At 42.8% G+C, this 20,517-nt stretch overlaps 1 protein-coding gene across 1 annotated transcript in view; it reads right to left on the reverse strand.

Moving 5' to 3' along the window:
• Positions 1-15,421: 15,421 nt before the first annotated feature.
• LOC120880824 (40S ribosomal protein S7-like) overlaps positions 15,422-20,517 on the reverse strand; it is a 68,838-nt gene continuing 63,742 nt past the window's right edge. The window contains exon 3 of the mRNA XM_040264230.1: positions 15,422-16,096. Coding sequence (XP_040120164.1) covers positions 15,606-16,096 — 491 coding nt within the window. The 3' untranslated portion in view covers positions 15,422-15,605. The remainder of the gene's footprint in view (positions 16,097-20,517) is intronic.

The following is a 20,517-nucleotide window of genomic DNA, read 5'->3' on the forward strand; positions in this document are numbered from 1 at the left end:
CTGTCCCTCCTCCACCTCCTCCCCCTTGGCAAGCACAAGTCTGTTTTCTGTCTATACAAAAGTTACAGAATTCTCCTTTGTATTATTAGCTGGTCTGTGAACAGTATACAAATGCTGGTGTCATTGCATTCAGTCCTATGAGGGTCCCAAGAGTTAAGTGAATGGAGTGCTCTTGAGGCAAATGCATCCTTAATCCTAGTGAGACATCAGAGCCAAACCCACTATGTGGTTTGTTAACCTGGTCAAGCCAGCAGGATAATAAACCTTGTTACCTAGACTAGTGGAAAGCCGGAGCATCCTGCTGTAATACCTGCTTTGGGGCTTTTTGGTTTTATTTTTTTCAAAGCCCACCTTTATTCTCGGCTTCCAAAGATAGGGATTATTGTTTGGTTACTAAGTCGTGTCTGACTCTCTGCAACCCCATGGATGGCAGCATGCCAGGCCTCCCTTGTCCTTTACTATCTCCCAGAGTTTGCTCAAACTCATGTCCATTGAGTCAGTGATGTGATCTAACCATCTCATCCTCTGTCACCCTCTTCTTTTTTTCTTCAATCTTCCCCAGCATTGGTTTCTTTTCCTATGAGTTAGCTTTTCACATCAGGTGGTCAAAAGTGTTGGAATTTCAACTTCAGCATCAATCCTTCCAATGAATATTCAAGGTTGATTTGGAATGGCAAACCACTTCAGTATTCTTGCTGCGAGAGCCCCATGAACAGTATGAAAAGGCTAAAAGATAGGGATAATCCTTGGAAGAGTCTGTCATACCATATACATGACCAGACAAGAACAATTACAAACTGGTCTCATGCAGAAAAGAATTCCAAAAAATATAATTTTCTCCCAATTCAGTTCTATTTATACTACCCATAAAGGCTACACTTAGTCTCACAAAAGTTATATCCTGTGATTAATAATCTAGTTATATATCTATTAGGATTCTCTTTTGTCCTTGACCTACACAAAAAATTCTTTAAAGGTGGAGTGAAGCAGTTCCTCGAGCTCCCTCTAGAGGAAAAAGTTCATTATTACATTGCTTTAGAGGATTAGCTCAAGAAATCATGTTAATGTTTGTGTATGTGTGCTCAGTTGCAGATCCTATGAACTGTAGCCCTCCAGGCTCTTCTGTCCATGGGATCTTCCTGACCCAGGGATCAAACCCTCATCTCCTGCACTGGCAGGCAGGTTCTTTACCACTAGCCACCTGGGAAGCCCAAGAGCTCATGTAAATGATAATAATGATAATAAAAGAATTATAGCATCCATGAGGGCAGTGACCACAGCTCCCTTGATTTGTACAGAGTGAGTGCTCAATACACATTTTGGAAGAATAAAGAAATTAAGTCATTACTAGAAACTTTAGTTAGCATTTATTATGTTCTAAAATCCATGATTAGTTTCTTGCATGTACTAACAGATTTAATCCTCTTTCTATAAAGTGTCTGCCACAATATGCCCATTTTATACTTAGGTTAAGGAACTTAACCAAAGCCATCATCTAATAAATGGTGAGGTCAGAATCTGAAGAGAAGCATCCCGCTATTTGCTCGGGACCGCAGCCTAGTGTGGAGCCTGATGGTGGAGTGGGAATCCCATGGGAGGCGCTGGGAGACTGGGTCCTAGTTTACCCTCTCCTTTCCCAACCTGAGTGGCCTCACATGGTAAATATACAGGGTGACAACCTCCTTCCTGTCTTTCTGCCAGACAATTGCGAGGATTAGCTTTAGACCAAGGTGACTATAAAATATCCGGCAGAAAAGTCAATGTATTTTTGAAATGCTCAGTAAATAGAGGAGTGGGAGTAGGGAGTTCAGGCTGGCGAAGGGTGGGGAGGTTCCCTTCTCAGCGAGTTTACTGAACTGAGGAACCTGAGGGCTTTGGGGTAACTTTAAGATTTCCCTGGAAATGTTGGGACTCGAGTCCAGGGGGCTGGGAGTAGGATGTGGGAAGAAGAGCAATCCTTTTGCTTCTTAAGTAGAGAGATAAGTATTTGCAAAGTCTTTACGTCTATACATTGGAGATGTTAATTGGCCTTAGAAGGTCTTGATCAATACTATATTTTATTAATAAGCCTTGAAATGCATATTAGTAATTTAAATATGATTAGAGAATGTTTTTAGTTACAGAATGATACCATCTATTTGTTAAAGGTTTTTCTTTCTTTTTTTTTTTTTCTTGGTGCAGTATCTGGAATGTATCTCTGTGCTCCTGTCAAATAGGGGATAAAGTTAAGTTTTTTCTCATCTAATTAAGGATGCAGGATTACCTAACTGAGTTATCCAGGGACTGCTCTCTCTCCCTCCCCCACCTTCTGCCTCCTGTCCTCCTGCCTTTTTTTTTTAAATAAGTGAATTAAGATACAGTTTAAATGGAATGAATTATATAGCCCATCAGGAGATATACTTTAACAGCTCTTGGAACAAAAACTAATAGGAAAATAAGCTTGATGGAATCTAAAGTTGCCTTAAAATTTAGATTGAAATTGGGTTTAAAAAATATTTATTTTTAATTGAAGGATAATTGCTTTATGATACTGTGTTGGTTTCTGCCATACATCCACATGAATCAACTATAGGCATGCATATGTCCCCTCGCTCTTGAATCTCCGTCCCTCAAATTGGGTTTTAAAGCATTTAATGTATAAGTTATAGAGTTCAAACACTGATGTATTTTGACTTTGATTGCTTTTGTTTAATGTGTGTGAAAATTTGATACAACATGTCTGTCTAAACTATGGCATTTAACTGTATAGCCTTAGTGATGGCATTGCCTTCAATAATTTATAATTAACCACATGTAGACATAAAGTGTTAGAACTGAAGGGACTTTCAGCATAGCATTTCTCAGAGTTCTGTAGGAGCCTCATCCTCTAAGATGCTCTGGGGGAAAAAATTGTTCTCCATGCAGTCAAGTTGGAAGACACTGCATTTTATAGCTCACTCTTGGAAACTGATGGTGCACATGAACTTAAAAAGAAACTGAGAAATTCTGCAGTAATGAAACCTATCGGCATTTATTTAACCAACTGTTTCTGCAGTATATTTCTCCATGGAAACTTTTAGACAAATAGCCATTTGTGACTTGAAAGCCCTGGGGCATTTAGTCCAGAGTCAAGTGACTTGCCCAGTCATGACGCTTACTGTTGACAATGCTGGTCACTTGAACAGCTCTGCCTGCAGCTTCTGTTAAATATTTCTGAGATGAAAGGAACAAAGAGGGTCTGTTTTAACTAATCCTCCAGAGAGGATGTGAAGCTTTCCTGTGATTCTCAACTAGCAAGCTACTTCACTTCCCTGGCTGGACACTAGGTGTCACTCAAGCTGTTGAAAAGCAGTATCAGGCCATCTTCAGAAAAGGAAGTTCTTCCCCGAGTAGACACTGAGATTTAATTTATGCCGAATATTTTCAGTGATGATTGCTTATATTCTTTTTACTTTTCTTGAGTTTTCTCCTCTATAGTTACCCTATAGCAGGACCATCACGCCGGCTTAATCAGATGAAAACATTTCTGCCTTATTTCCTCTTTAAAAAAAAAACTCAATAAGTAATTTTCCTCTCCCTTCTTACAGTTTCTTTCTCTCTCTTTTGAACTTGCCACATTGCATTCAACAAATTTGTTTTCTTACAATAGACTCTTAATTTAGTTGTTCAGTTACTCACAACATGACCATATTAGGGTTGTTTGAAGGTTTCTCTCTTTCAGTGCAGATTAGGAATCGTCTCCTTTCTTAAAGTTTCTCTCTCTCTTTTTTTTGGCAGCTTACCACATGACATGCAGTGTGATCGTTCACCATAAATTTTAAGGCTTGGATAGACCCACTTATTGTTCCCTTGTCATCGTGGGATTTGTACTATTTTTTTGGCAAGTTTTTTTTTTTTTCCCCCAGCCTTATTTTGTTTCACTTAAAAAGCAGACTTGAAATATTAGCAAGAGGACAAATCTGTAGTCTGTTTTCCTTCCTTATTTGATTTGTGGAAGTTGAGACTCAGACATTATTCTTGACTTTCTGATAATTTTTCTGGACGAACTCTGGGATTGACATCTGTGATGCTTGGAAGAACAAGTCCTACCTCTGTAAAGGACTGTGGGTCTAGACTAAGTCAGACAACACCTTAGACCATGAGTCATACCCTGGGGCTTGTGACTTGCAGTTATTACATCACTGTCCTCTGTCTGCTTGGAAAACCTGATTTGTCTCTTTGATGCTTTTGAGCCACTTATAAAAGGAGGCTACCAGGAGGCTAGGTAGTGGAAATAAGAAAAAATTCAGTATAGAAAGAGTGAGAGAGCAAACAATCCACAAATAATACACTAGATTCTTGGAAATGAGCTACGTGAGAGTAGGTTTATAGGGTACTCGGAGGTTGACCACCTTATGCAAAAGAAGATATATTAACTTCAAAAACTGTTTAAAGAATTTTATTGGGGTATAGTTGATTTACAATGCTGTGTTTCAGGTGTGCAGCAAAGTGAATCAGTTTATACATATACATATATCCACTCTTCTTAAGACTCTTTTCTCATATAGGTCAATACAGAGTATTTTTAAGAAAGATTTTTGTGAAGACCTAGGAGAAATCAATTAAAAAATTATTTTCTTTTCCCAATTAAAAAAAATGCAATAGACTAGTCAGTATGACAGCTCTAACCATAATTACAGACTTTCTTGAGTAATTATCTTTAAAAAATAAACCAATAATATCTGACTACTTAAACAATGTGTATTCATAATCAAAATCTGGGAAGTGAAAAAAGTACATAAACGATGTGTCAGTTAGGCATCTCTTCTTATGAGAGAAACCCATCCAAACTCATCTGAACACAAGAAAATGTATGACTCAATATAAAAAAAGTCAAGAGATTTGGTGAGGTTTTATTAATAGAAAACTCTGGATCAATGGTAATGTTGGATTGAAAGATGATATTCTTTCTAGAAGTCACATTAAAAAAATTTTTTTAAAACATCAAAAACATTTTGTACTGGGGTATAGCCAATTAACAATGTTGTGGTAGTTTCAGGTGAACAAGGAAGGGACTCAGCCATACATACATGTATCCATTCTCCCATAAACCCAATATCATATTTCTTTATTTTTGTTGGAGTATAATTGATGTACAATGTTGTGTTAGTTTCAGGTGTACAGCAATCTGTTATACATATATTCACTCTTTTTTAGATTTTTTCCATATAGGCCATTACAGAGTATTGAGTAGAGTTCCCTGTGTTATACAAGTAGGTCCTTATTAGTTCTCTATTTTATATATAGTCATGTGCATATGTCAGTCCCAGTCTTTCAATTTATCCCTCCTGCTACTGCCCGGTGTGTGTGTGTGTGTGTGTGTGTGTGTGTGTGTGTGTGTGTGTGCTTAGTTGCTCAGTTATGTCTGCCTCTTTGTGACCCCATGGACTGGAGCCCACCAGGCTCCTCTGTCCATGAAATTCTCTAGGCAAGAATACTGGAGAGGGTTGCCATTCCCTTCTCCAGGGGATCTTCCCGACCCAGGGATTGAACCTGGATCTCCTACATCGCAGGCAGATTCTGTACCATCTGAGCTACCAGGGAAGCCCTGGTAACCCTAAGTTTTTCCCTACATAGAGGTCCTATTTCTTGAGCAAGTCTCTCTTTTTCTCTCCCTATTTTGTTTCTACTTTCCTATTTCTTGGCTTCATGTCAGAAGGCTGTCTTAATGAGGTGGCAAAACCACCACCACCAGAAAAAAGTCACGCTGTCAGTTCTAGGTTAACAGCGGCCTTATTAGCTGAGCTTTGGGTTTCGCTGATGGCTCAGGCAGTAAAGAATCAAACTCACAGAAAAGATGCCTATGAGAAGAGGGGCTGTGCTGCACAATAGAGCGGAGAAGAGGTCTGATCCCGGTGAGAGAGCAGGAGCTGCTCGAGTTACCTGAGGAAGAGGAGAATATTTATCATACCCCACTCAGAGATGACCAATAACATCTTTTGGTATATCCTTCCAGTTTTAAAATCTATATGTTTAAAATAGAGTTCTCCAATGTTGTCTCCTGTTTTCTATGTATCATTAAGACTGGCCTTGGGTGTTTCTTGGTGAGGTCATTTCTGAGTCTCTCTGGTTCCTTCTTGTTTAGTCACTAAGTCTTGTCCAGTTCTTTGCAATCCCATGGGCTGTAGCCTGCCAGGCTCCTCTGTCCATGGAATTCCCCAGGTAAGAATACTAGAGTGGGTTGCCATTTCCTTCAGGAAGGGATCTTCCTGATCAAACCCATATTTCCTGCACTGACAGGTGGATTCTTTACCACTAAGCCACCAGGGAAGCCCCCTCTGGTTCCTGGCCGGGTCCCAAACACTCCCCTATTATTTGGCTGTGTAGGAAATGAGCAAATGAAGGAAAATCTCTAGGACTTTTTGCCACGATTGAGCCACACACATCTTCAGGGCAGGAACCTCGGTATCTAGTTTGTCATCACTTTACCCAGCATTTGATAGGTTCATTTAAGCAACTGATGGATTTATGTGGTTCTTGCCAAATGCCTACTGCTGTGGCATGTCAACTGTTCCTCAAAGATTTATGACCCACAGATGTTCTCACAGTTCCAACAAGGACAGAACTTATGCCCTGTGAAGTCTTGGGCAATCCTCTGTAACTCCCACTGGAAGTAGTCCTCCAGAAACGCACGGTGGAATGTCACTTGCCTCCTCTCCTTTCCTGACTGTGGGAATTCCAACTATTTTAGTGGAGAGATAATCTGGGTGATGTTTTTACTCTAGACTTAGCAATGGGTCACATGCTGATTCACTTCTATTTTGCCTATGGTTGTGGGCAGGAGGGGGTTTAAGAGTTAAGGAAAGTACATAATGGGGGTCCAGGGAGATGAAGAAAGAAAAAAGTAAAGGAAGGGAAGAGAGAAGGAAAAAAAAGAAGAGCTTTGCACAAAGAAGGAAATGGCAACCCACTCCAGTATTCTTGCCTGGAAAATCCCATGGACAGAAGAGCCTGGCGGGCTACAGACCATGGGGTCATAAAGAGTCGGACACAACTTAGTGCTAAACAGGAGCACCTTATAGCAGCGGATATTAGCTTGGGTGTGTATGTCAATAGCAATGTAGTCAATTGGTATTTTCAACCACCACTTCTGTAACTTATTTTAAAAAGTCTTTACTGACTTTGTTGCAATATTGTTTCTATTTTCTCTCTTGTTTTTCTGGCATGTGGGATCTTAGACCAGGGATTGAACCCACACCCCCTGCACTGGAAGATGAAGTCTTAACCGCTGCACTGCCAGGGAAGTCCCCACTTCTATAATTTTTATCTGAGTTTCAGTGACCCACTTTAGGCCAGGATAGAAGACTTGAAATAAGAATGACTCTAAAATGTCCTCTTGGTTGAAGTTCTTATTGCTTTGAGAGGTGAAGTGGTTTACAAGTCCTTCTCCAGGCCAGAATTAAATGCACCGACGTGCTCTTGTTCTTGAAATGTGTTCCCCATGTAGTCCCAGACGACAGAATGAGTCATCACTTGGGGTGGGGGGGGGAAGACTTTTCTTTGTGTGCTCTGCAGGGTTGTTTGTATTTACACCTGTGAAGATTTTGAGATTGTTTAAGCTTTAAGGCAAGGGACCGACTGTCAAGAGATGGATTTCTGGGTGCAATAAAAAAAGATCATTTTGACTCAGGTATACCTGTATTTGGCTTCCCAGGTGGCACTAGTGGTAAAGAACCTGCCTGCCGAGGCAGGAGATGCAAGAGATGCAGGTTCAATTTCTGGGTCAGGAAGATGCCCTAGAGAAGGAACTAGCTCCGCACTCCAGTATTCTTGCCTAGAGAATCCCAGGGACAGAGGAGCCCGGTGGGCTATAGTCCATAGGGTCTCAAAGAGTCGGACAGGACTGAAGTGACTTAGCATGCATACATCCCTGTATTAATACCTCTCTAGACAGAAAACCTCATTCAGGCTGAGCCTTGGTGCTACTAGCTTATTTGCAGCTCTGTGGATATTGATGTTTGGAAGAGTGAATAAACACACAGGAATTACATGATACATAAAACACAGCACTTAAGCTTACAGCCTACCCACCACAACCATTTACCTCCAAATGTTTCAATTGATTGTGGTTTAGTAACAGAACTATCTGAAAATTGTGTTTTATTGGCTGGCAACACATAGTGCAGGCATGCTCAAGCTGATTCCACTCCTGCAAAGTCACCTCAGGGATTTCTGAAAGTCCCCAGACTGTGTCCAGGTCCTCCCCAACAGGCAGGGTCAGCCGCCACAAGGAGACCTCTGGCGACCACTGTTTGCACCGAGGCATCACTCCCTCTCCTGGGCATTGCAGCTTCCATCTGTTTGGGTGGTTCTTTGTGGTGTCCAGCTTAATCCCATGTCTAGCTTGATGAGGATTAACATGTGGGATCTGCTTTTGTAGATACGAGGTTTTAAATGAACTATGCAGTGGCTGCAGTCACTTCCCCAGTTTTGTGCCAAAGATGTACTCTATTTTTTTCTTTAAATATATTAAAAAAAAAAAAACAACCTTTTACAGTGTTGTGTTGGTTTCTGCCATACAACAAAGCAAATCAGCCAGGATTATACATCCCCTCCCTCCCCAGCCTCCCTCCCCTCCCCCATCCCAGCCTCCCTCCCCTCCCCCATCCCAGCCCTCCAAGTCATCACAGAGTACCAGCTGCGCTCCTGTGCTACACAGCAACTTCTCACCAGCTATCCATCTCACACCTGGGAGTGTATATATGTTGATACTACTTTCTCCATTCATCCCACTCTCCTGCTCCTCACCTGTGTACACAAGTCCATTTTCTACATCTGCGTCTCCATTCCTTCCCTGCAAATAGGTTCATCAATATCATTTTTCTAGATTCTGTATGGATGCATTAATATGCTATGTTGGTTTTTCTCTTTCTGACTGACTTCCCTCTGTATAACAGGTTCTAGGTTCAGCCACCTCACTAGAATTGACTCAAATGTGTTCTATTTTTTATGAGTGAGTAATACTTCATTGTATATGTATGACAACTTCTTTATCCATATGACCCAAAGATGTCTTCTTAAAGTTCAGTCAATCCATGGGTGGACGGCTCTCATTCTCTACAAGGAATATTCCCTGCTGCTGCCTATGGCAATTCTTTTTTTTTTTTTTTTAATTTAATGTAAAAAATAATTATTTAATTATTTGTCTGGCTGGACTGGATCTCAGTTGCAGCATATGGAATCTTAGTTCCCCAACCAGTAATCAAACCCAGGCCCCCAGCATTGGGAGCATGGAGTCTTAGCCACTGGGCCACCAGGGAAGTCCCCACCTCAATTCTTTGAGAGGGATTTTTCCTCTCTTAATCCTTTAGTTTTATGAAATTACATAATTTTAAATCCCTTCTCATCACTTTTTTTTTTTTTTTTTTACTGAATTACTCCTTGAATCAGTCAAGGTTCTTCAGAGAAACAAAACCAATGAAGGGGAGAGGGATAGAAATTGATGGAGAGATGTGTTGATTTGCTTTTAAGGAATTAGCTCACTTGCTTCTGGGGGCCGGCAGGCTGGAAACTTGGGGCTTCCCCAGTGGCTCAGCAGTAAAGAAACTGCCTGTGATGGAGAAAACACAGGAGATGTCGGGAAGATTCCTTGGAGGAGGGCATGGCAACTCACTCCAGTATTCTTGTCTGGAGAATCCCATGGAAAGAGGAGCCTGGCAGGCTACGGTCCCTGGGGTTGCAAAGAGTTGGATACAACTGAGCAATTGGGCACACAGGCTGGAAACTCAAGGGGGGACTTTTCAGTTACAGTCCTGAGGTAGAATTCCTTCTCAAGCAAACCTTAGTCTTTGCTCTTCAGGCCTTCAGCTGATTGGGAATCATCTACTTAAAGTCGACTGACTTTGTTGTTATTCAGTAGCTCAGCCATGTCCGATTCTTTGCAACCCCATGGACTGCAGCATGCCAGGCTTCCCTGTCCTTCACTCTCTTCTGGAGTTTGCTCAGACTCATATCCATTGAGTTGGTGATGCCATCCAACTATCTCATCCTCTGTCATCCCTTTCTCCTCTTGCCCTCAATCTCTCCCAGCATCAGAGTGTTTTCCAATGAGTCAGCTTTTTGTATCAGGTGGCCAAAGTATTGGAGCTTTGGCAAGTCCTTACAATGAATATTCAGGGTTGCTTTCCTTTAGAATTGACTGGTCTGATCTTCTTGCTGTCCAAGGGACTCTCAAGAGTCTTCTCCAACATCACAGTTCAAAAGCATCACTTCTTTGATAGTCAGCTTTATGGTACAACTCTCAGAATCATATATGACTACTGGATAAATCATAGCTTTGCTGCACGGACCTCTGTTGGCAAGATGGTAGATGTTTATCATGTCTACAAAATTCCTTAACAGCAACATCCAGGCTGATGTTAGAACAAATGGGCTCAGGAGGGTCGAGTGACCTGCTCAAGGTACCTGGAGTGGACAGAACCAGGGTCGGTATCACGGTTTGAACTCTCCCGAGGCCCACTTCCTTCTGTGCTTGTGGAGGATGGCACTTAGGGGCCACTCCTTGGATTGGGTGCTCCTCTTTGCGTTCCCACTATGTCCTATGTGTCTCTATCACCTGACTGGACACATCTCATTCTAATTTGGCTTTTGGGGCCTTCTTGTCAGTCCTGCTGTTTCCTCATTAGGGCTAGATTCCTGCCCTCGTCCTTGTCCAGTTCAGGACTGGCATGTACTTTTTCCAAACGTTCACTGATGGTAGATGACACACCTACCCTCTGTGTTCTCCCAGAGGTGACCCAGGCTCCCACTCAGGCTCACAGTGCATTCAGTGATTGGAGGGGACAAATGATTTCCTGTCCAGCACCCACAAGTCTCTCAATGACAGTGAGTTTTCCAGGACCCTTTAATTACTGAAGACTGTCCTGGCTGGATCTCTCTTCTTGCATCTCTTGACTTTGTGTGACAGAGTGGAGTTTTGTATCTGCATGAAGGCCACCAGGGCTCTTCTTTGGGGCAAATCACTACCAAGTTGCAGAGTCGGATGTGCAAAGAGCACGCCCACATACACCACCAGGAAAGATGGCCTTTGGAGAAATGATACTGCTTCTCTGTTTTCCTGCTTCCCCTCCAAAGTCTTGCATTATGTGTGTCTCTTATCGGGAAGATCCCCTGGAGAAGGAAATGGCAATCCACTCCAGCACTGTTGCCTGGAAAATCCCATGGACGGAGGAACATGATAGGCTACAGTCCATGGGGTCGCAAAGAGTCGGACACGACTGAGCGACTTCACTTCACTTCACTTAGAGATAATTCTGGGCTTCTGCCTTATCAAAGATTTTCCATCACTTGAGGAAGCAGCCCACTTCCTTTTTTCATTTTTTAAAAACCTTTGTATTGTGGTATATCCAAATAACAATGTTGTGATAGTTTCAGATGAACAGTGAAGGGACTCAGCCGTACGTATACATGTATCCATTCTCCCCCACACTCCCCTCCCATCCAGGCTGCTATATAGCACTGAGCAGAGTTCCACGTGCTATTCAGCAGGGCCTTGGTTATCCATTTTCAATATAGCCAAGTATACGTGTCGATCCCAAACTTTGATTCTCATTTGCAGGAGCTCTGCCAGCAAGTGTTGAGAGGCTAGGGAATCTATTGGGTGGTCTCATGGGTTTCTGACAAGCTCTATGATCCCTAAAGCCCTGAGCTCCCCCATCTGGGACCCTAAGGCCCTTGAGCACCATGGAAACCTGTGGGAAGCAGCCATCCCAGCAAGCAAGATCAGATGGGCTCTTGGGTGATAAGTTAACCCTGTCCTTCCTTCTGTAGACAGAGTTTTTTATTCCTGTGCATCTTCAGTGGTGAGTAAGAATCCTGTGGGCTTTGACTTGAATAGAAGTGGCTGAATGGCCGTCTCTATAAATGGTCTTCTAAACTGCGACCACCAGTAACTCTGTCTTGGATTGGGACTGAAAATTTCAACATTGTCTCTTGGCTGGCAGGTCACTTTTTCCTCTTACTCTCTCCAAACTCATCAGTGTGATGCCGATTGTCCTATTTATTTTGGGACAGAGACCAGCGTGGATTGCTTTTCCATCAGTCCTGCTAAGCAGTGTGTAGTGGGGGATAGTGATAAAACAGCCAGGCCCATGATGAGATTTCAGTTTCAGAACATGACATACTCCTTGGACCAAAGGGCTGTCTTCTTTGGAAGACAGGCATGTGGGCAAGTCATCGCCAGCTGGCAGCCCGGACCCTCCAGCACCCCGCACACACTTTGGTGTGGGTCGTGTCGCCAGTGGGGCTGGAACTGCAGCTGGCAGAGTCCTGGACCCCAGCCTGGCTCAGCAGCTGGGTGGCCCCACTCGGAGGAGTGCAGGCGGCTGGCGCTGGCCTAGCCGTGAGCACATTTGCACGGAGTGAAAGGAAACAGACAGAATGCTTTCCTCACAAATCCACCCACCGTTCCTCAGGAGAAGAAACACAGGGGAGGACTGGGGAGTGCAGGCCAAGTTCCTATAAGGAGAACCCTGCAGAGTCACCACTGGGAAATGGAACAGACGACACAGGTCAGGGCACCGCCTCCAGCCCTGAGGCCACGTGGAGTCAGGTTGCACTCAACTGTCTGAGAAGCTGGGCTGGAGAGAAACAGTTTTTAAAGGAAACCCTTTAAAAAACCCAACTTTATCTTTTAGAGTGCTTTTAGATTCAGAGCAAAATTGAGAGGTAGGTACAGAGATTTCCCATAAATCCCGTTTTCCACATGCACAGCCTCTGGCCATTCACATCCCCCACCAGAGGGGACATTGGTTATAAGTGATGAACTTAACCTTGACACCTTGTTATCACCTACTGCTTTGTAATGGACTTCTGTTAACAATTCTTAGTGGCTTGGATTTCTTTTCTTTCTTTTTTTTTTTTTTAACTTTTTATTTTACATTGGAATAGGCTTAGACAGTAAAACACCCACCTGCAAGGTGGGAGACCTGGGTTCGATCCCTGGGTTAGGAAGGTCCCCTGGAGTGGGGCATGGCAACCCACTCCAGTATTCTTGCCTGGAAAATCCCCATGGACAGAGGAGCCTGGTGGGCTGCAATCCGTGGGGTCACAAAGAGTTGGACACAACTAAGCACAGAGCATAGTTGATTAACAATGTTGTTTTAGTTTCAGTTGTATAACAAAGTGATTCAGTTACACACATACGTGAATCTGTTCTTTTTCAAATTCTTTTCCCATGTAGATTGTTATATAACATTGAGTGGAATTCCTGGTGCTATACAGTAGGTCCTTATTGTTTATTTCATTTTTTGTTATCTTTTTCACTGGAGGACAATTGCTTTACAATATTGTGTTGGTTTCTGCCATACATCAACATGAATCAGCCATAGGTGTACATACGTCCCCTCCCTCTTAATCCTTCCTCCCATCTCCCACCCCATCCCGGTTATTCACTTTAAATATAGCAGCGTGTACATGTCAGTCCTAAACTCCTTAACTATCCCTTCCCACCCTAGTAACCATAAGTTCATTCTCTGTGAGTCTGTTTCTGTTTTATAAATAAGTTCATTTGTATTGTGTCTTTTTAGACTCCATATATAAGTGATATCATATGATACTTCTCTCTCTGACTTCACTCATATGATGATCCATCCATGTTGCTGTGAATGGCATTATTTCATTCTTTTTAATGGCCAGGTAATATTCCACTGTGTATATGTACCACATCTTCATCTGTTCCTCTGTCGATGGAATTTGCATTGCTTTCACGTTTTGGCTATTGCAGACAGGGCTTCAGTGGACACTGGGGTGCATACATCCTTTTGGGCCATGTTTTTTCTCCAGATAAATTCCCAGGAGTGAGATTGCTGGACCATATGGTAGTTTTATCTTTAGTTTCTTAAGGACCCTCCATACTGTTGTCCACTGTGGCTACAGCAGCTTACATTCCCACCAACAGTGTAAGAGAGTTCACATCTCTCCACACCCCCTCCAGAATTTATTGCTTGTGGATTTTTTGATGATAGCCATTTTGCCTGGTGTGAGGTGATATACTTCGTGTGGCTTGGATTTCTTTACTTTGAGGGAGGGAAGACTAGCACTAGCTTTTCCCTCCTATTTTATTCCTGATGGAGTTCTCTGCCCTGTTCATTTGCCTCTAGCCCCTACTGAGGTCCCCACAGCAGCATCCTCGGAGATCCCCCTGAGATCCCACAGAGCTGAAGGCTCTGCTGCTCTTTGCGCACACCTGGAAAACGTACTGCAATTTTACATGCATCCATCTCACCTTTCCCAAGAGATTGTGCGCTCCTTGAGTACAGCAACCATTGTTCACATGCTCTCAATAAAATACGTGTTGCCTGAAAGAAGTTTTTTTTTTTTTTTCAAGAGGATAAACACCAAAGATATCCAAACACTGGGATAGGTCTGAAATAATTCTGTTATTATGATTATCCCTTTTGGCATCACACCACCACAGGAATGAAAGAGCAGTCTGCTTCAGGGCACAAGGATGTGATTTGCCAAGATACAAGGGGCTGTGTCTCAGTGGTCTGAGTTCCATGGTCCAGACAGCAGGATGGGGTTTGTAACAGACACGTGAAAAACAACCCTGTCAGATGTTGTTTGATGCTATGAAAATCTTATAAATTACATGGAACAAAGGGCGTTTACTCTAGAGCAGGAGATATTCCGGGTGGAGAGACAAGCACAGTTTGGAAAGAAAGATGAAGCCAGAGCAAGCAGAGGATACTGAGGGATGTTAACAAGGATCAGTTCTGATGGTGAGTGATTATTGTCACCCTCCTACCCACTGGTCAATAATGATGTCCAGAAATGCAAAATCTCTATATATTTCACAGTTTTCTCTGACTTTTAAAATGCAATAAATAATATAATGTGAGTTTTGATTTTGTGTGTGTGCAAAAATTCAGCGTGTTTATGGTATTAGATATTTGCAACATTATGTCTTCTCACTTGCAGATAAAACCAAGTAATTTTAATTTATATGAATTGATTATGGATACTCAATACACTTGACTATCCATAATGATACTTCCACCTCATTGGATGATAGTTGGATGATAGTTCCATCCAATGAACCTCCACCTCATGCAAAGAGTTGACTCATTGGAAAAGACCCTAATACTGGGAGGGATTGGGGGCAGGAGGAGAAGGGGATGACAGAGGATGAGATAGCTGGATGGCATCACCGACTTGATGGACATGAGTTTGAGTAAACTCCGGAAGTTGGTGATGGACAGGGAGGCCTGGCGTGCTACGATTCATGGGGTCGCAAAGAGTCGGACATGGCTGAGCAACTGAACTGAAACAGTAGACTTTGTAAATATTCCTTAATCCTTACTGTAATCTGCATCCCTTTTTTGGGTACCGTTGCCTTATGGGCTAAATTGTCTTCCAAAAATATTGTTAGTATGAAGTTAAGATTTCTTTTTTTTTTTATCGTGAATAATATTTTATTTAGTCCTTTCTGTTTACAACTGAAACTCTGTGAATTCAAAATTAACATCCTTGCCTGTGAGCTTCTTTCAGACACCAGAAAATGTTTCAACCTTGCGTTCCATGTTGTTCTGCTGTGCTTTATCCAAATGGGCCTTTATGAGTAGGCTGCTGTCTAACTTCTTGCAGATTCACTTGCCCACAATCTCACTTGGGAAAACCAAGTCCTCCAGGATGGCGTCATGCACAGTGGCCAGAGTGCGGCTCCTGGGATGTTTTTGCTTATTTTTCATAAGGCTTATTCGAGTTGGCTTAGACAGAATTCTCCTCTGAGCGATGAAGACGACCTGCTTTCTACTGAACTTCTCCAGCTCACACACAAGCTGCACCTGGATTTTCTGGAAAGACTTCAGTTGCGGAACGGGAACAAAGATGATGATAGCTTTCCAGCCACCGCCAACTTCAATTTCCTTGGCGGCCACGATGTTCAGCTCCCACAGCTGGGCCTTGTGGTCCGAGTTCATCTCCAGCTTCAGGAGCGCCTGGCAGATGCTGGACTCAAGCTCATCTGGCTTCTCGCCATTGGACTTCACGATCTTAGCACTGGAACTGAACACGGCTGGACCTTGCAGATGCGGCCAGCACTTGTTGCCACTGCCGACACCAATAGGCCTAGGAAGAGCTGAAGTTTAAGATTTCTAAACTTCAGAAATATTAACTTGGAAGTAGTCAATCCCCTGACATTTTGAGTAACTCCCCTCCTATATTTCTATGTTTACCAATAGATTTAGAAATCATCTTAAAAATCATGGTGATTTATGTTGCCAAGTTTATATTATGCTTTATGCCACCACTTTTTTCTTTTTTTATGGAAGTATAGTTGATTTACAATATTGTTTTACAATATTGTATTACTTTTAGGTTACAGCAAATTGATTCAGTTACAGATACATGTAAATATTTTTTTCAAATTCTGTTCTATTATAGGTAACTACAAGATTTTGAATATAGATTCCTGGACTATACAGTAGGTCCTTGTTATCTCTTTAATGTGCAGTGGTTTGTATCTGCTAATTCCAAAGTCCAAATTTATCCCCCTTTCACATTTGGTAACTGTAAATTTGTTTTCTAAGTCTATGAGTCTATTCCTGTTTTGTAAATAAGTTCATTTGTATCATTTTTTTTGATTCCACCTATTAGTGATATCATATGGTATTTGTCTTTCTCTGATTTCACTTAGTGTGATCATCTATAGTTCCACCCATGTTGCTGCAGATGGCATTATTTCATTCCTTTTTTATGGCTGAATAATATCTTATTGTGTATATACACCACATCTTTATTGATTCCTCTGTCAATAGACATTTAGGGTGCTTCCTTGTCTTGGCTAAAGGAGATCAGTCTTGGGTGTTCATTGGAAGGACTGATGTTGAAGCTGAAACTCCAATACTTTGGCCACCTGATGTGAAGAGCTGACTTATTTGAAAAGACCATGATGCTGGGAAAGATTGAGGGCAGGAGAAGGGGCCGACAGAAGATGAGATGGTTGGATGGCATCACTGACTCAATGGACATGGGTTTGGGTGGACTCTGGGAGTTGGTAATGGACAGGGAACCTGGAGTGCTGTGATTCTTGGGGTTGCAAAGAGTCGGACCCGACTGAGGGACTGAACTGAACTTGTCTTGGCTATTGTAACTAGTGCTGCAGTGAACACTAGGGTGCATGTATCTTTTTGAATTAGAGTTTTCTCCAGATATATGCCCAGGAGTGGGATTGCTAAATCATATGGTAGCTCCATTTTTAGGTGTTTTTTTTTTAATATTTCTTATTTTATTTATTTGGTTGCTTAGTTGCAGCATGTGGGATCTAGTTCCCCAACCGGGGATCGAACCCAGGCCCCCTGCATTTGGAGTGTGGAGTCCCAGTCACTGGACCACGTGGGAAGTCTTTTTAAAAACCATTTATTAGAGACAAAAAAAAGATGAAGATATTTCTTAAGCTCCTTTACACAGAAATTATACGTTTTTTAAAAAGATCACAGAACAGGGAATCTTACACCCTTCTAACTAAATATTTTCCAGAACAAAATTAACTCCTTTGCTTAGAGTCAAAAGAATGAATGGTAAATTCTAAAATTATAATAGGGAGTGGACAAAAAAAAATTCCCAAGAGAGATGTAAGAAAACTGAATACACATTTTAAAATTCTATAATATCTACAGAGGCTTAACTCTTGTGTACTGGCTTCATGGTAAGTTTACTATTTGTAACAAAAGTGACAAGGTCAGAATTATCTATCCAATGTCAAAGCCCCTATTGGTCAAAACTGCAAAATATAAAGAATCCACTCTAATTCTGATCCTCTATCCTCTTGAGTATTCAACACCTGACCTCTATGGCACCCTGTCCTGAACTGTCTTCTAAAGTATCACCCTATCATCCTGTCCCAGTTAAACCTACCTATGGAGAGAGTAACATGGAAACTTACATGACCATGTGTAAAATAGATAGCCAGTGGGGAACTTGCTGCATGTCTCAGGAAACTCAAACCTAGGCTCTGCGTCAACCTGGGGGGGTGGGATGGGGAGGCATATGGGAGGGAGGTTCAGAAGGGAGGGGATAAATGCATACCTATGGCTGATTGGTGTTGAGGTTTGACAGAAAACAAAAGTCTGTAAAACAATTATCCTTCAATTAAAAACCAAAACAAACCTACCTATGCTATGTTCAGTCCTTCAAGCCAGCAGTATGGGCAGATAATCTGATCAACAAAACCATAACAATGTGTTTATGGAGCATTCATGGGCCAGCACAGATTTGTCCAATAACGTAAGTTAGCAGTGTCCTCTTAAAGACAGAGCCTTTTTAATAAGAGGCATGGCCACATGACTTCAGTAGTGAAATACATGGGGCACAGGAGGAGACTAATGTTTTAGACAATAAAGGGCAGCCTGAGGCACCCTTGACCCACTGAAAGAGGAGATGACCAGTAGATCTTTGGATATGTGAGACTGAGATTCAGGAGATAGATTTGGGCTGGAAGAATTAGCCTTGGGACATCAGCACATGAATGACCATTAGAACCATGGCAGCCGGAGAGCTTCACATTGTCCAAGAAAAGTGACTCGAGTGAGAAGAGAGTTGCTCCTCTTGGTTCCCACCAGCACCCTTTGGTCGGCCTCTCTCTCAGAGCCTGCTGCCATTCCTGCCACCTCCATTCTTTCTCAATTCAGCTAGAGTGTTCCTTTTGGTGACTGATGCTTTTCCTCAAAACTCCCCAGAGACTACACCCATCTCCTCTGAGTCTTCCCAGGTGGCGCAGAATCCACCTGCCAATGAAAGAGAGCCCAGAGATGCACATTCAGTCCCTGGGTCAGGAAGATCCCCTGGAGAAGGAAGTGGCAACTTGCTCCAGTATTCTTGCCTCATGCCAGGCGCTGGTGCCAGAGACATGGGCGGGTGATGTCCCTGATTTCATGAGACTCATACAAGCACATCTCAAGCCAGACAGCCCAATGCTAGGCCTCCTCTCCTTGCCGCTGGAGCTGCAAGTTGAAGCGCACTCTGCTTGGAGCTCCACAAAAAGACTGCCTGAAACTGAGGCTTCACTCTTCATGCAGCCCTAAACCAACCCAGTGGCCTCACCTGGTGCTTACTTCCCTTCTCTCTCATCAGGCCTCTGGGCGGTTTCCCCCTATTTTTAGACTTTTAAGGAACCCCCACACTGTTCTCCATAGTCTATGCTTTCACCTTTGTTAGGTGAACTTGAACTACAAATTCAGGACTTGTTCTTAACACATTCTTCTCAGCGTTAGGTCCAAGTGCCATTCCAGCCCATTCAGATTCCTAAAAATCCCTCATATCTTCCCGTCCCTCTTCCTTCCTGGGGACTTGGGCTCTCAGGGCAGCCTGAATGTGTCTGTCATGGCACTGATGGCAGCCTCTCACCTCCATGTGAGTGCACACTGGGCTCGCCACGATGCTGTCCCCAGTCCGTGGCAGATGCCAGACATGCACTTCATTAATATTGAATGAAAGCTTGGTGAATGAATGAATGAATAAATGAGAGCCCTATATGTCTGAAGTATCAGGAATTCTGAATTAGTCAATCGTTAGGCTATGATGTTCAATTAAGCTTCACAAACAATTTATACTAGGCAGTGCCTGTCCCAGTGGGCAAGCAGTTTGTTAGGAATTGTTTTAAGGGACTGAATGATCTACCTTATACATTTGATGTGTGTTCTTTGGTTATGATCTTCGGGGCCAATGTTTTCTGAAAGCAATTAATGTCTCGGTTTGAAATGACTATTATGTCGATCTCATGGGTAGGTGATATTTCCTTCCCAAAGTAGAGGAGGGTGAATATTGGTGTGTATTTTGGAAACCAGACAATGAGGTGATGGCATGACAGCTGTGTTATCTTGAATCCAGGAGAAGAGGTAATAAAGTAGACACGGGTGTGCTAGGTCATGAGTATATATCCCTCAGGTCAGGTCAAGCCAAAGACAGACTCAAAGAGGCCAGCGGAGTTCATGGGAATTTGAGCTCTCATTTGCCTCCTCTATCCTGTTGAGGGTAGCTTGGAGGGGATTTTGAAATGCAGAGGGCAACCATCCTTCTCTCCTGCTGCTGCTGCTGCTGCTAAGTCACTTCAGTCGTGTCCGACTCTGTGTGACCCCATAGATGGCAGCTCACCAGGCTCCCCCGTCCCTGGGATTCTCCAGGCAAGAACACTTCTCTTCTAGCAACCAATAAATGGATTTTTCTAGAGCTCAGGGTGAAACCCCAGAGGTGTCAAGAATAAAGGACCACTGTCACTTGTGATGCCACCCAACCATCTCATTCTCTGTCACCCTCTTCTCCTTCTGCCTTCAGTCTTTCCCAGCGTCAGAGTCTTTTCCAATGAGTTCGCTCTTCACATCAGGTGGCCAAAGTATTGAAGCTTCAGCTTTAACATCAGTCCTTCCAATGAGTATTGAAGGTTGATTTCCTAAGATTGACTGAATGGCACCACTGATTCAATGGACATGAACTTGGGCAAACTCCAGGAGATGGTGAGGGACAAGGAAGACTGGCATGCTGCAGTCCATGGGGTTGCAAAGA

The sequence above is a fragment of the Oryx dammah genome, unplaced genomic scaffold (genome assembly GCF_014754425.2).
Source record: "Oryx dammah isolate SB20612 unplaced genomic scaffold, SCBI_Odam_1.1 HiC_scaffold_22, whole genome shotgun sequence".
NCBI lineage: Eukaryota > Metazoa > Chordata > Mammalia > Artiodactyla > Bovidae > Oryx > Oryx dammah.